The 16580-nt window shown below is 39.8% G+C and overlaps 1 protein-coding gene across 1 annotated transcript in view; it reads left to right on the top strand.

Moving 5' to 3' along the window:
* The first annotated feature begins 4205 nt into the window (after window positions 1-4205).
* CLGN (calmegin) overlaps window positions 4206-16580 on the top strand; it is a 47040-nt gene continuing 34665 nt past the window's right edge. The window contains exons 1-2 of the mRNA XM_010830314.1: window positions 4206-4334; window positions 15779-15966. Of these exons, the coding sequence (XP_010828616.1) occupies window positions 15788-15966 (179 nt within the window). The 5' untranslated portion in view covers window positions 4206-4334; window positions 15779-15787. The remainder of the gene's footprint in view (window positions 4335-15778; window positions 15967-16580) is intronic.

The raw sequence follows: 16580 nt of genomic DNA, 5'->3' as shown, positions 1-16580 counted from the left end.
AAAAGAAGCCTGGCTATTATAAACAGTGCTGCGATGAACATTGGGGTACATGTGTCTCTTTCCCTTCTGGTTTCCTCAGTGTGTATGCCCAGCAGTGGGATTGCTGGATCATAAGGCAGTTCTATTTCCAGTTTTTTAAGGAATCTCCACACTGTTCTCCATAGTGGCTGTACTAGTTTGCATTCCCACCAACAGTGTAAGAGGGTTCCCTTTTCTCCACACCCTCTCCAGCATTTATTATTTGTAGACTTTTGGATCGCAGCCATTCTGACTGGTGTGAAATGGTATCTCATAGTGGTTTTGATTTGCATTTCTCTGATAATGAGTGATGTTGAGCATCTTTTCATGTGTTTGTTAGCCATCTGTATGTCTTCTTTGGAGAAATGTCTATTTAGATCTTTGGCCCATTTTTTGATTGGGTCGTTTATTTTTCTGGAGTTGAGCTGTAGGAGTTGCTTGTATATTTTTGAGATTAGTTGTTTGTCGGTTGCTTCATTTGCTATTATTTTCTCCCATTCTGAAGGCTGACTTTTCACCTTGCTAATAGTTTCCTTTGATGTGCAGAAGCTTTTAAGTTTAATTAGGTCCCATTTGTTTATTTTTGCTTTTATTTCCAATATTCTGGGAGGTGGGTCTTAGAGGATCCTGCTGTGATGTATGTCAGAGAGTGTTTTGCCTATGTTCTCCTCTAGGAGTTTTATAGTTTCTGGTCTTACGTTGAGATCTTTAATCCATTTTGAGTTTATTTTTGTATATGGTGTTAGAAAGTGTTCTAGTTTCATTCTTTTACAAGTGGCTGACCAGATTTCCCAGCACCACTTGTTAAAGAGATTGTCTTTAATCCATTGTATATTCTTGCCTCCTTTGTCAAAGATAAGGTGTCCAACAGTATTAAAGGAGACTGTCCAACATTCCACTGGCTGTTGTTGAAAAGCCTGAATGATTCCAGATGATTCCAAGGGAACTCTGCTGTGACATTGAGAAAGAAGCATTTGAACACTGACCGATATACCCTGGGCATAGCAGATGCTGAGGTTATGATAAAGAGAAGGAAGTTAAAAGACAGCCTTAAAGATTCAACCCAATGACTGCTGTCCTTATGGGAATGATTCCAGAACAGAATGTTTCAGTGGTCAGCACAAAGCAATTCTCAAAAATGTTTCTAATGTAGCCTGGAGAGATGCCCCCATCTTCCATTCCCATCCCCACTGCTCCCAAATGGTAGATATTTGGAGGGCCTCGTTCACCACCCACAGCCTCTGGTCTAAGTGTATGGGGAAGGGGAGATTTGGAGAACCTTAGACACCTATCTGAAGTATAGCAGAGCAAATAGTGCTCACTGGTTGGTTGGGGCATTCATTTTATAATATACTAATTTTGCTTTTTAAAAATCACTTGTCTTCAAACAAATATATGAAGGCAAATTATGTATTTAAGCACCTGACTCAATATATCAGATAAGTTTGTAGAAGCCACATTCAGACATTTTTTTTTCAACATTACTTTTAAATGAATAGCTCTGTAAACACTGGAGGCATGGCAAGTCAAAGTCTGTTGCCAGAATGTCTCTCAAGTGTTGATAATAGCCACCATCATCTGCCTTAAATACTGTGGATGTAAATGGTTATATGGTAGTACTACTAATAGTAGTTGTAATAGTAAATGTGGTATACTCCTGGTAGAAGGGAAAGAGACACTCTTCTTCTAATCTAAGTGTGTAAAGTATCTAGGGATTTGCTGTGTTCTGTATGGATCTTCCACCTGGTGACAGAATTGAAACAATTATGAACAAATAATGGGAGCTAAATCTGTGCAGGCATTTTCCCAAGGAGACCATCATCTTATGTTGTTTTTGTTTTTTCCTCACTAACCTTAGCATATATTTTTAGATGCTGTGTTGATATTAGTAGCTACTCATAGGTAATGAATGAATCATGAGATGAAAGATTTTTGTTTTACTGATATTTTCTTTCTGAATGCTTAGATAAAAATGAGTGATTTCTTAGGGTAATACAGTTTACCTGAATTGATAACAAGTAGAGACAGAATATGTCAACCATGATACCAAGAATGCCCACTTCCTTGGCTTTCATAGTGTCCATTAGTACTTCTCTGATGAAACTTTCCTTTAGGAAAAATGAATGGCAACATACTCTGTCCCAGCATTTTGTCCATTCTATTATGTAACTTATACATTATTGGATATTTAATTTGATAACAAAATTATAATGGAGTAATCTTGGATCAGGCATACAAAAATGGAGTTGGGTGGCCAATGAGGACCAGGTCTCAGAGAAGTCTCTGCACCACTGAGAACCTGAACTTTCTTTGAGCTATGCCAGACTCAAGAATACCACCAGCTGTATTCAAAACAACACCTGTCAGCTGCAACCTTATGGTCTCAAGTTCTCCCCTTGTAACTATGCAACCATTTGGGACCCCCACCAATCCTCACTTAATAAGCACACTTACTTCTTGCCAGCTCCAATTATAATTCTTGATAACCACTCAAGTAACTTTAAGCATTCGGTTTTTGCCTTTATAAGCCTCCCTCATTTTGTAGTCCAGCAAAACACAATTCAGGTAGTTCTTGAGTCTGTGTCTCCAGGGTGGAGTCCTAACAGACCCCAGATAAATGCCTTTTTATCTCAGTTGGGTCTCTTTCTAGAATGGTGGTCAACAGATTATATGTCTGTTTTTCTAAATATATTAGCTATTTGAAAGCAGAGCTCATATAGTTGTGATCTTTGCATTATCAACATTTTCATAGTTTAGCAGGTAGAAGCTAAATATTCAGTAAGTGTCTGATAAGCCTCTCAGTACGAGGAACATGGAAACACTTTAGCTTTTCATTCTGAATTCCTATTAAAATAACAAAATAGATAAATAGGTACTCCCTCAAACAACATTCTAAACTGAGAATAAGTATTAAGCATATATCTGAATCTTGGAGTTTTTAAAAATCTTTACATCAATGGATCAGATTAAGGGCTCATTTAGCTTAGATTGCTTGTTCCTAAAGTTTAAGCTTTCAGCTTCTTCATTGCAAACTTTGAGTGGATCCTTTAGAAATTCTTTTCTAACAAGTCAAATTCGTTACCGGTCACAGAATTATGTTGAATAACAGAAGTTGCAAAGCCTAAGAAAAGAAGAGCATAATACTGTTAAAAGTACCTGGAATAAAGTTGACTTAAAAAGTTGTTTAAAAAACCCATAAATACCATCCAAATACCAAAAATACCATCTTTGACACAGAAGATGACAGTGTCAGAAGTCTAGATATAGTGGCCTTATCGCGAATGCAATGTGAAAAATGTTCAGTGATCTTTATATCTAGCCAATAATCACATTTTATGCATGGAGCTCCATCAATTCCCTTAATCTGAGACTCTTTAATAGAGATATCACAAGTTAAATATTTTATTATTACAATAAAATTGAAAGCATGATAATACCAAAATCAAAGTCAAAATTTACTACCAAGAATAAGCAAGTAAGGGCTGTATGATCCAACATCTATGGGGCAAAGAAAGTTGTGATTCACTATTATGTTTATGCTATATTTTAACTTTTAGTGAGTTAAAATGACAGGCTTTGGAAAAGATTTGAACTCCATTTACACCATTAATACTTAAAGCCAAAGGCGAGTAATTATCTTCCGTTTTTTTCACCAGGGTTGTTGGGACGTTCGATAACATAATGAATGTAAAACCGTTTAGAGCGCAGTAAACACAACGAAAGATTAACAATTCTTTATCAGTAGCATTTCAGAAAGAAACCATGCAGTACTCTTTATTATGTTAATATTTAATATATCTCTATCATACACTTTCAGGGAAGAATAGCTCCCTGCTGACCACAATGACCTCCCATCAGAACGTCTAGAACCCCAGGGAAGGCCTGGGGTACTAACTGGACGCTGTTAAAATGTGATTTACTCAAAATTCAGGGCCCAATTATGTGCGTTAGGAGGTTGAACCTCACTGCTCGCAGAGAGCAGGCGCTCTGCGGAAAGGAAGGGTCTTCGGATGGTTAGCGAGGAGTTCCTCCCAGGCCATCCGAGGAGCCGGATGCACGCAACAACCGGCCGGTGGGGGCCGCGCGGCGCGTGGTTGGGAAGGTCCCTCTGCGGCGGTTGAGCCACTCGGTGCAGGTGCGCGCAGCACGCGCCTGTGGCCGCCGCCTCTTCCCCGCCCGCGGCCGCACGCGCACGCGCGGTTAGCAGTCGCTGCTGCGCGGCCGGCGGCTGGATTGAGCTGGGGGAGACGCGGGGACCAAGTGGCAGCGGCTCGGACATCTGAGCTGCCACTCCCGAAAACGGGCCCGCAAGACAGGTGCGTGGGTAGTAGTAGGTCACTTTTCCGCGTCCTTCTGTGCTCCAGCTGGGGGTGAGGAAGCCGAGTATTAGCTCTTCCCCTCAGGGCGGGGGTTCCTGCTGCGCCCCTTTCTTGGGCGTCCGCCGGGCGGACCCGGTAGGAACCCGTGAGGAGGTGGGTGCTGAGTTTGGGGATGGGGACGCGGCCAGCGGGGTTCTCGGGCGGGCTCTCTAGGCCTCGGGGGTAGGGAGGCCGGCCCGGGCGGGCGGCGGGCGGCGGGCGGCGGCGGGGTGATGCCCCCCTCGGGGTCGGTTGGGATCCCCGGAACTTGTGTGTCCATGGCCACCTGCGGCGCTGGGGCTGGCGCGGGGAAGGCCAGGTGGCCCGTCCCCGAGGGTTCAGAGGCCTGTCCCCGAGGGTTCAGAGGCCCCGGGGAGCCGAGTCCGTTACTCCAGCGGTTGCCATTTCAGCCCCGTTCCACGCTCGAGCCTCGGTGCGCGCTCCCGAGGGATGGAGAGGGGGCCGGTCTCATTTCAGCGCTGCTCACTCCGCCCGCTACTTCGCACCGAAAGGCGAGTCAAACCCAACTAGGCTCAGTTCACGCCCTCCCCGCCTCTGTAGAGGCGAAGGGACCTGACCTCTCGGCGCTGGTGGCCCTCGACTCCCGGCCGCTCCCTCGACGCGCCGCCTGGAGCCCGGTGCGCGCCGCTGGCGAGGGAGGGAGAGCGTTGTGATGAATCCCACGAAGCCCTAATGACTCGAGACTCATTATCGCCGACGGCCTGTTTACGATCAGATACTTTAGCTGATTTTATTTATAGCACCTGCCGGAGCAACAGGGCTCCGAGGCGTTTGCTTTTGATATATAAGCAAACGGCAACAACGTCCAGAAGGGAGAAAGCAGATCATTCGAGAGTGGCCATGGGAAGAACTCTCGAATTAGGAAAGTTAGTTTGTATGGAAACTTTTTGATGCTTTAAAAACATCAAAACCTTGATCTAGCCCTGCGATTTTGTTTGCTTTAAAATTTTTACGTCACTCTGGGTCTTTTAATTGCTGAAGGTAACCTTCCTTTCGGCAATTGTTTGACTTCTTTTCAGTTTACAGTTTTGTCTTCACATGCAATTGGTTTGATCTTCCAGTCACATTTGGAACTTATACGTAAATCCATCGAAGATAGCCCTCATCTAGTTGATAAAGTTGATTATTGTGTATGGATGGTGTATGTTAATGGATCCGTAGAAACTGAACAGTGCCGTGCTTAGTCACTTCAGTCGTGTTGGATAGACTCTTTGTGACCCGATGGACTATAGCCTGTCAGGTTCCTCTGTCCATGGGATTCTCTAGGCGAGAATACTGGAGTGAGTTGTCAAGTGCTATAAATTAGCCTTATTGCTTGTTCCTAATAAGTTTTAGTGCTCTTAACTGGAAAGCTAGAATTGCCGACTTTAATAGACCTTAAGATCATCCCGGAGAAGGCAGTGGCACCCCACTCCAGTACTCTTGCCTGGAAAATCCCATGGACGGAGGAGCCTGGTAGGCTGCAGTCCATGGGGTCGCGAAGAGTCGGACACGACTGAGCGACTTCACTTTCACGTTTCACTTTCATGCATTGGAGAAGGAAATGGCAACCCACTCCAGTGTTCTTGCCTGGAGAATCCCAGGGATGGTGGAGCCTGGTGGGCTGCCGTCTATGGGGTCGCACAGAGTCTGACACGACGGAAGCGACTTAGCAGCAGCAGCAGCAGCAAGATCATCCAGCTTAATCCTTTCACTTGATAGATGGGGGGAAAAAAAGGTTTAGAACAGTTTTAACCCTTTCCTTTTTAGTAATAGAATGTGAAACTTGGTATGATGGTGCCAAACTCAGTGTACTTTCTATCATATCACTTTGTAGTTGACCTGCTGAAGTTACATAACAACTAAAACTTTAGTGATTTTTCCAACAGTACTTTTGAGGCTTAATCGTGCTGGTGAGTCCTCAGTCAGCCATTAAAACTGAATACCAGAAACATCTCATTACAATAGCAGATAGAAAGCATGAATGTGTTAATAGGTGAGTGTCAAGAGTAAGAAATGAGTCTTAAAAGGGCAGAATTTATGCTGAGTACTGTAGACAACTGTTGAACGTTTTTATGAATAGGTAGTACAATTAGACTTGTTCTTTAGAAAATTCATGCTGGAGAGAAGGTGGCAGATAGATTGGGAAGACTGGAAGCGAAGAAGCAAAGTGGGACTTTACTGATGCTTTTCAAAAGTCATGGATTCCTAAATTAAGGCTATGGCATGGATATAGAAAGATACACTCAAAAACACCCAAACAGGTTTAGCTACCAATGATATAGAATATCAGGAAGAATAATCTTAAGATAGTGACAGAGTCACATGGCTGATTTGGTTGACCAGAGGTGCAGTTAATGGAAGAAGGGAACTGAGATTAGAGAGCCAGTTTGGGTGGAAAGATGAGCCTCAAATTAATGGAGGCTTTGATATATCCTTGAAGAAACTAAAGACTGGTGGCTTCTGTGCTGTGGATAACATTTGGGAGCCTTTAGTTAGTCTTTAGAGGTAGAAGCCAAGAGTATATGAAATGTAAGGAAAAGGCCTGGGGACAGAACCTGAAGGAACAGCATCATTTACAGGAGATTAGAGAAAGAGCCCATAAAGGTGGCAGAGAAGATGAAGAGAATCAAGACTCAGGAATAGCATCATGGAAATCAAGGAAGGGGAGAGTTTGGAAGAAGCAGTCAGCAAGGTCAAGAGAGAGCAGTAGGCAGTAGGACTGAAAAAGCTATTGCATTTACCAAGTAAGATTTGGTTGATGAGAACTGTTTCAAAGAAGCTAGAATCAAGCATGGGAATACTAGAAGTAGTAGTTTTTCGTTGTTGCCATCATAAGTTACCACAAACTTAGCAGCTTCATGCCACACATTTATTTTCTCACAGTTCTATAGGTCAGAAGTCTGACACAGGTCTCACTGCACTGCCATCAGGTGTTGACAAGGCATCATTCCTTATTAGAAGCTCTGGGGAGATTCTTCTTCCTTGCTCATTCAGACTGATGACAGAATTCAATTTCTTTTGGTTGTAGGACTAAGGTTCTTGTTTCCTTGTTGATTGTCAGCTGAAGGTTGTGATTTTCAGCTTCTAGAGCCCACTCACAGTCCTTGGCTCATGACCCCCCTTCCACTGTCTTCAAGATCTCTATGGTGGGTGGAGTCCCTCTCACTCTTCAGATCTCTTCTGCCCTCTCTCACTGACTTTTAAGGGCCTGTGTGATTATATTGGGCCCACCTGCATATCCAGAATAATCTATTTTAGGGTCAGCTAGGTAACAACCTCAAAGAAGGCAACGGCACCTCACTCCAGTACTCTTGCCTGGAAAATCCCATGGATGGAGGAGCCTGGTAGGCTGCAGTCCATGGGCTTGCGAAGAGTCAGACACAACTGAGCAACTTCCCTTTCACTTTTCACTTTGATACATTGGAGAAGGAAATGGCAACCCACTCCAGTGTTCTTGCCTGGAGAATCCCAGGGACGGGGGAGCCTGGTGGGCTGCCGTCTATGGGGTCGCACAGAGTCTGACACGACTGAAGCGACTTAGCAGCAGCAGGTAACAACCTTAGTTCCATCTGAGAGGCCTCCTTTACCGTGTGAGGTAACACTCACAGGAACCAAGGAATCAGATGTGGACATCTTTGGGGCGGAGGTCATTTTTGTGGCTACCACAGGAAGTTAAAAATGCTAACAGTTAAGACATTCTTTCTAGATGCTTTCATTAAGGTGATACCCAGAAACATTTACATTATCTGTCATGTGATAATTATAGTTCCAATAGTAAGCCTTACTGTTTATCCTTGAGCTTCATAACTGTCTTTTTAAATAGCCTGAAATTTGTGTGAACACTGTAAAATTTTAAAATGTCAGAGAAATATAAAGTAACACTATGAAACAAAGGTCCGTCTAGTCAAGGCTATGGTTTTTCCAGTGGTCATGTATGGATGTGAGAGTTGGACTGTGAAGAAGGCTGAGCACCGAAGAACTGATGCTTTTGAACTGTGGTGTTGGAGAAGACTCTTGAGAGTCCCTTGGACTGCAAGGAGATCCAACCAGTCCATTGTGAAGGAGATCAGCCCTGGGATTTCTTTGGAGGGAATGATGCTAAAGCTGAAACTCCAGTACTTTGGCCACCTCATGCGTAGAGCTGACTCATTGGAAAAGACTCTGATGCTGGGAGGGATTGGGGGCAGGAGGAGAAGGGGACGACAGAGGACGAGATGGCTGGATGGCATCACTGACTCGATGGACATGAGTCTGAGTGAACTCTGGGAGATGGTGATGGACAGGGAGGCCTGGCGTGCTGCGATTCATGGGGTTGCAAAGAGTCGGACACGACTGAGCAACTGAACTGAACTGACTGATGAAGTTGTTAGTTTTTATATTTTTTTGTAGCCTTAAGCTGCTTTAAAATCTTTGATGGAAAGATTTTAAAGGCCATTTAACCAACTAACTAGATTTGTGTGTATACATTATAGTTTGCATAGACATCAAAATATGGCTTTTAGAATATGAAGCCCACAGAAACTGGAATGGATGTCTAAAGGATGGAACATATTATAAAAAATACTTAACCTTGTATATATAGACCTAGAGCATCAATTTATAGGCCGTTTAATGAGCTAAATAGTTAAACCTTCTAACTTTAGAGCTTTAACGAAATGAATATAGAGTTTGAAGATATACCTATTATAACTTTGGGTCTTACCTTTGCTATTTAGTAGCATTCTGTATTCTTGAGTAAGTTGCTTCCTTGAGTCTTGCTTTCCTTATGTAGGATGGGGTACCAGTACCTTCATCAGAAAGTAGCTGTAAGGATTGGAATTCATAAGCCTGAATAGTGCGTACTCAAACAGCACTTCCTGTTCTCCTCGTTCCACTCTTCTCTTTTCAGTTCTTCCTTTGCCCATGGCCTGGGGAAATCGGCCTTTCTAACCTTTGTGCCTCAGTTTGAATGTAGCTTTCTCAAGGAAGCTTTCTCTGACACTTCTCTACCATGCAAATTTAGTTCCCCGATTACCAACTCTTACAAATTCCTTACTAGTCGGTCACTTGTCACAATTTACTACGTGTTATACCTGGGTTATTTGTTTAACATCTGCTTTCCATCCCATACTATAAGCTCTTTGCAGTCAGGGGCCATATGTTTTGCTAATTACTGTAAGTTCAGTAAGTTATTCTAACATCATGCCTGTCACATAATTGACAGCCATAGTATTTGTTAAATGAATTCATGAATGATGAAATTTTTTTTTTTAATCTACTGAATAACCTCTCTTGAATTTCTGGAAACATTAGCTATTACAAAATTTATAAATCCCAGGTGTGACTTACTCTGAAGCATGCTTCTTTGAGAAAGTTTCTGCATTTCAAATGGAGTCTTGCAGCTTCTTGGGAAGAAGGCTGCCTATGTAAGATGCCACTATCAACCTACTCCAGCGTTCTTGCCTGGAGAATCCCAGGGACAGAGGAGCCTGGCGGGCTGCTGTCTGTGGGGTTGCACAGAGTCGGACACAACTGAAGCGACTTAGCAGCAGCATTACCTATCTCTCCACCTTATTTGTGATGCTTCAAAGTGAACTATGTGCACCATAGCCAGATAATTCCAAAAGTACCCTTTAATTTTGGTGAAAATTTGTCCAGTTTTTTTTTTTTTTATGATGTGGTAACACTGTTTTCATCTAATTTTTTTTTTAACTATCTTTTATAGTAAGTTTTGAACTGAGTTGTTAAAATGCAGGATGTCTGTAGCAAGATTCTGAAATACCTCACAACGAGGTGTTTCTTCATAGATGTAGAATAGAGTTGAATAATATGTTTAATTTCTCCATACTAAACTAGAGCATAAAACTGCAAAGTTTCTAAATTATTATCTCCTTTATCTATAGGAATACTTTGTGTTACGTTTTAACAATGTTCTAAAAGACTTCAGAGGGCCAGTGTTGGAAGCACTGACATGACCATTTCTGTTTCATAAAACCATAGTTTAAAACATCTACTATGTATAAGGTTTCAACCCATGAATTTTTCTAAAATTCTAAAAAAGGATTTTTCCTCCAAGGATCTTGTAGACTTTTATAGACAGTGAAACTCCATTTTATTTCTGGCCTTCCCCTAATTGCCTAGAAATGTTTTTGCCAAATTTATGGTTGCAGTGCTGCTGCAACAATAAAGTCATTCTAGTTGGTTGCTTAGTAACATCTATTTATCTTCCCCGGTAACATTTTTTCCTGTCATTTTTGCATTCATTCATTCTGTGAGCATAAATATGTCTCTGTTTATCATGCACTGGGACTCTGGCTAGCACTGTGAGTACAGAAATGAGAATTCTGGCTGTCAGTGAGCTTATATTTTTGTATGTTTGTTGTTGTTGCAAATTTCTTCACTTTGAAACTATGTAGAAGTGCTATAAATCTTCAATAAATAAATAAATGTATCATTATAATGTTTATATAACCATTATTTTGAAAATGATGCTCTTTAGTCCACTTTAACTTTAATGTGTAGCTATGTTTTAAAAGAGCCCAGTGCAGATTTAGTCTCTTCTTTCTATAACTACTAAAACCAAACAGTATTTACATATCCTGGATTTCAGCTCTGATCACTTCACTACTCTCACATCTTCAGTAGTTTCTGAATTTTATAGGATCAGATCCAGAATTCTTGAAACACTGCAGTTATTTGCCTAAATCATTAGAAAGTTGTATTTTCAACTATTATTTCTGCTATTATGGTTCTTTCCCCACTTTTTACTGTATTTCCTGAGATATTTTCATTGTTTCTAAGTCCTTCTGATTTAGAAAAATATACCCCGTTTCAGTTAACAGTATGCGTTAGTTAAGGTAATGCTCAAATAGTAAATTAAAAAATCCCAGGGACCTAACATAATTTCTGGTGCCGGTGTCCTAAGGAGTAGATGGCTGTGATAGTTAATTTTATGTATCTACTTGATTGAACCACAGGATACCTAGATATTTGGTCGAATATGATTTTAGGTGTGTTTGTGAGGGTGTTTTTGGATGAGATTAACATTTGAATGGTAGGCTGAGTAGAGCAGATTGCCCTTTCCCTAGGTGAGTGGCCTTATCCAATCAGTTGAAGGCCAGAATAGGACAATAAAGCTGATACTCCAGTGAGGAAGAGGGACTTCCTCCTGCCTAGCAGGCTGAGCTGGGACTTCAGTTTTTTCCCCTGCCCTTGGACTTGAACTGAAACACTGGCTCTGCTTGGGTCTTGAGCCTGCTGGAGTTTATAGCATTGGCTGTCCTGGCTCCCAGGCTTTTATACTCAGGCTAGCACTGTATCGTTAGCTTTCCTGGGTCTCATCTAACTCCATTCACCTGAGTCGTGCTTAACTCTAGAAAAAACACAGTATAGTTATGTCTCCTGGGAAAAAAAGAAAACATCTGTGGCGATCAGTCAGAAATCTCTCCCAGATTATACTTGGCCAGTTAACTTATACTTTATTTTGTTATTGAACCAGCCCAGAGGCAATGCAGAGAACATACAGGAGGTCAAAGATATATGCAAATGGATGTGCTTCTCCATTGCTTGCTTTCTTCACAAATATTTTGTGATTTCAACAACCTGTATGAGGTGAGGAATACACAGGAAGCTTAGAACCCTGGGCTTTTATATTGTATACATTTGTAAGGAGGGAAGAGGGTAGCATCAGCACTGGAAGTTCTGTATTTATACCATATAAACAAACTCTTGCTTTACTAATCCTGTATGTCTTAGGACAACCGTATAGCTCAGTAAGAAATTAGAAGAGGACTCACACTACAGAGCAGTTGGAGTTTAATACATATACACAAAACACTTCACCTGGCAATAGCAGAAAGAAAAATTAATGCCAGTCTTCCTCAAACTCTTCCAGAAAATTGAACAGGAGGAAATACTTTCAAACTCACTCTATAGCCTTACCCTTGATGCCAAAGGCAGACCAAGACACTAAGAAGACTAGAGACCAATATCCCTGATGACTTTGGTAAAAATACATATTTTTCTTAAGTGCACACAGAATATTCTCTAGGATAGACCATATGTTATGCCACAAAACAAATCTTAACAAATTTTTAAGTTTGTTTTAACTGGAAAAGATTCAGGGTATCTTTTCCAGTTGCATTGTGCTGAAACTCAAAATCAGTAGCAGAGGGAAAGCAGGGAAAAAAATCCACAAATATGTGACAATTAAACAATACACTTTTAAACAACCAAAGGGTCAAAAAAGAAATCACAAGGAAATTGGAAAAGATCTTGAGATAAATGAAAAACAAACAAAAGAAAGCAGACCCAAACTTGTGGTATAGAGTAAAAGCGTGCTAAGAGGGAAATTTATGGCTGTAAACAGTTACATTAAAAAGAAAGATCTTATAGTAACAACCTAACTTTACACCTTAAGGAACTAGAAAAACCCAAAGCTAGAAAAAGGAACGTATAATAATGCAGTGGCAGTAAGATTAAAATAAGAAGTAGCATGGTATAGTGTAAAGTTTTGGATTCTCACTTTGTCTCACATTTCCAGTTACGAGAATTTGATCAGGTTTTTAATCTTTGAGTTTTCAGTTTGTAGACTGGGAGTAATAATGCCTTTCATAGTGATGTCCTGGGCTGCAAAGATTAAATTAGCTAGTTCTTTTATGCAAATTAATGATTATAGTCATAGAACTTTAGAGAAGAAACAAACTTTCCAGATAAAGGGTTTTTTAAATCTTTTCCTGAAGCTTTGGCAACTGTTTCTGAAGGAAAGTTAGGAAGAACTGTGATATAGAAAACAAATAGTAGACACTATTTATATTTAAAATAGGTAACCAATAAGAATCTAGTGTATAGCACAGGGAACTCTGCTCAATACTCTGTAATAACCTAAATGGTTTCAGCAAATTAATTATTAAACTAAAGTGTGCATTCATTTTGAAGGAGACGATATGGGGCTAAAATGATACTAGTGTTCATTATTACTGCTGTTATTCATTTTATGCATTTCTATTTACTCAAATGTTACTGACAGTGTCAAGAAGAACACCTTTTTACTACACTGTATAAGCCATGGAAAGCTATTTAATTTTTAGAGCAATGAAGCTTTTAGGGTTATTAACAATTGATAAGCAGCTTGCAACTGTACTCATTTCTGTGCCAGTAAATGAAAATTTAAAAAATCTGTACCTTCCTGTTACTGACTTCAAATCGATCCCTTTACATTTGCTTTCTATCTCAGTTCCTTTTTTATGACTAGAGAGGTTACACTCTTACAGTTAAACTGTGAGTAGTATGCATCATTTTTGTATTCTTTTCCATAAAAATGGTGATATTAATACATCTTTTCATATAGAATGTTCATATTATTATTTTTAAAGATGCATTTTCAAAATAGACTTTAAAGTTGTAGTCAATGGCCTTTAGAAGAAAGTAAAGCTAACTGGCCCATATATTCATGTTGAGTTTTGCTCTTATTAAGAAGGGTTATTTGAGCTAACCAGATGGAAGAATGCTTTTTATAGTCTGGTGTTTCTTTTTTTAAAACACAACTTTATTGATGTATTATTTAGATACCTACAACTTGACCTGTTTAATGAGTACAGTTCAGTGAGTTTTAACATATTTAGAGTTACACAACCATTATCATATTCCAATTTTAGAACACTTTCCTTACCCTCAAAAGAAACCTTGTAGCAATTAACCCTTTCTTCTGACTCCTTTCCTTAGGCAGTTACTAATCTATTTTCTGATTCTATGGGTTGCTTATTTAAATGGGGTCATACAATACATGGTTTTTTATGACTGACTTCTTTCACTGAGCATAATGTTTTTGAGATTCATCTATCTTGTAACACTTCAGTACTCCATTCTGTTACATTGTTAGATAATCTTCCAGTTTGAATATTCCACATTTTGTTTATCCATTCATCTGTTGATGAACTTTGGGGTTGTTTACACTTTTTTGGCATTAACAACCATCATTATTTGGCTATCATTATCATTCAGTTCAGTTCAGTTGCTCAGTAGTGTCCAACTCTGCGACCCCATGAATCGCAGCACGCCAGGCCTCCCTGTCCATCACCAACTCCCGAAGTTCACCCAGACTCACGTCCATTGAGTCGGTGATGCCATCCAGCCATCTCATCCTCTGTCGTCCCCTTCTCCTCCTGCCCCCAATCCCTCCCAGCATCAGAGTCTTTTCCAATGAGTCAACTCTTTGCATTAAGCATTTATATTCCGAGGTTTTGTTTGGACATCTCTTTTCATTTCTTCTGGGTAGAGGAGTAGAATTGCTGAATCATAGGTAATTCTGTTTTTAACATTTTGAAGAATTGCCCTCCTGTTTTCCAAGCTCATTTTGTATTCCTGCCAGCAGTGTATGAGGATTTCAGTTGTTATTGTCCTCTTTGATTATAGCCATTCTGGTGGGTGTAGAGTGCTGTGTCATGAATTCAGTGTTTCTTAGGCAGACCCATGTAGGTCTTTAAATATGTTCTGCAGGAGTTAAGAGTTCTCTCAGAATATACTTTTTAAATAGAAACTCTCTCATGTTGATGGTAGTATAACTATACCCTGGACCATCTGAACGACTGACCATCTCCTAATCAGTACTGCCGCACTATTTCATTATTCACATTTACTTGTTTAAAAGTCCGCTGGTGCCAAAAAATAAACCCTGAATGTTTAACATGCTAATGGGAAAGAGGAGGGTGTAATTATGTAAATTACATATTTCTGCCAAGAGGCAGTCAAGTAATATTTGTCTTCTACTCATCTCAATTAATCTTATAAGGAACAGAGGTTTTGGAGCCTTTGAATGGAGAAGTGGTTATGTATGTAATTGAATCATCATAGTGTTACATGATGTGTTAGATGATAAATACAAAAGAACTTCATTCACAGCAGTCAACCTGATTGCAGTAAGTCCTGTATTTATTTGAATTTTCAGCTGTAATTTGTTTTCAGTAAAAGGCTATCACTTTCAGTTGTGGTAAAATTGTTTTTCTTTTCTTTTTTGGGTGTTTACATATAAATGTATTTTGGCTTTACAGTTATAAAATTTCCAATTGTATGTTTATATACACTTAAGTGACATTATAATAAAAAAGTAACTTGAGCGAACATTTAGGAATCACAATCCTTTTTTTAAAAAAACATGAGTTTGGTGGTCACTTCTGTATCTTTAGGTTTGTGCCATTGGCTCTTTGCTTTTCAAGGCAAGCCTTCAGCTGTAGATGCCTATGGGATTTTGAAGTTTGTAGTAACACTAGTTGAAAGCATAATTTAAGTAAGTTTGGTAATGATTTGTTTTAAAAACCATCCTAGAAAAGGGTATTAAAGGAGGCCTTATTTCTTGGTAAATATACTTACACTTATTTTTCACGACTTTGTTTTATTTTTACTGATTACTGTCACTTTCACAGATAATCAATATGCGTTTCCAAGGCTTTTGGCTATGTTTGGGTCTTCTTTTCATCTCAGTTAATGCAGAATTTATGGATGATAGTGTTGAGATGGAAGACTTTGATGAAAATTCAGAAGAGACTGATGAACTCTCCTCAGAGGTAAGGTTATTGAGAACCAAGCTATCCATTATTCCTTTACATGATACATAGGGCTGACTAATTTCTTAGGATTCCTTTCAATTGGAATAGCCTTTAGTTTCTAAATAAATAGAAAAAAAAATTGCCTTTTCCCAGCTGTTTGTTGCTGTGCTTTTTGGGGTGCCCATGTGCTACAGAAGTTTGTGCATGGCGCCTAGCATGGTATTATTACCAGATAAATATGGGAAAGATTTTTATGATCAAACTAGGAGTTCATTACTCGCTAAAGAGGACTAACTACTTTAACCCTTTTCAGATGAAAGGTAGTAATTTTCAGTTCTTCTAAAAGTAGAGAAAATGGTGTTTCTTCATTTCTCTGAGGAAAAAAATGCTGAATAGGAGGATGAATTAGAAAGGAGAGTGATGATGAAATAGGCATTTAGTAAGGCTCCCGCTGTTTTGGTGTCAGCATGAAGATGTGTGTTTTGAGATGGTGACAGGAGTCTGGAAAAGTTTTTAGAGGTTATTGTGTACTCTTGACAATCCATAAGAACTTTCACATTGAGGAATATTCATATCTAATATTGGGACAATCAAAATTTTTTCAGAAATATTTTTGGTAAGAAAATATGAATTATGGTCTGCTGGCTGCTGTTTAAAGGGCTGAAAGGAATAATACATA

This window comes from Bison bison, unplaced genomic scaffold (assembly GCF_000754665.1).
Source record: "Bison bison bison isolate TAMUID 2011002044 unplaced genomic scaffold, Bison_UMD1.0 scf7180017864517, whole genome shotgun sequence".
Taxonomy (NCBI): domain Eukaryota; kingdom Metazoa; phylum Chordata; class Mammalia; order Artiodactyla; family Bovidae; genus Bison; species Bison bison.
Note: the sequence above shows the minus strand (reverse complement) of the source record. Positions and strands in the feature narration are given on the sequence as shown.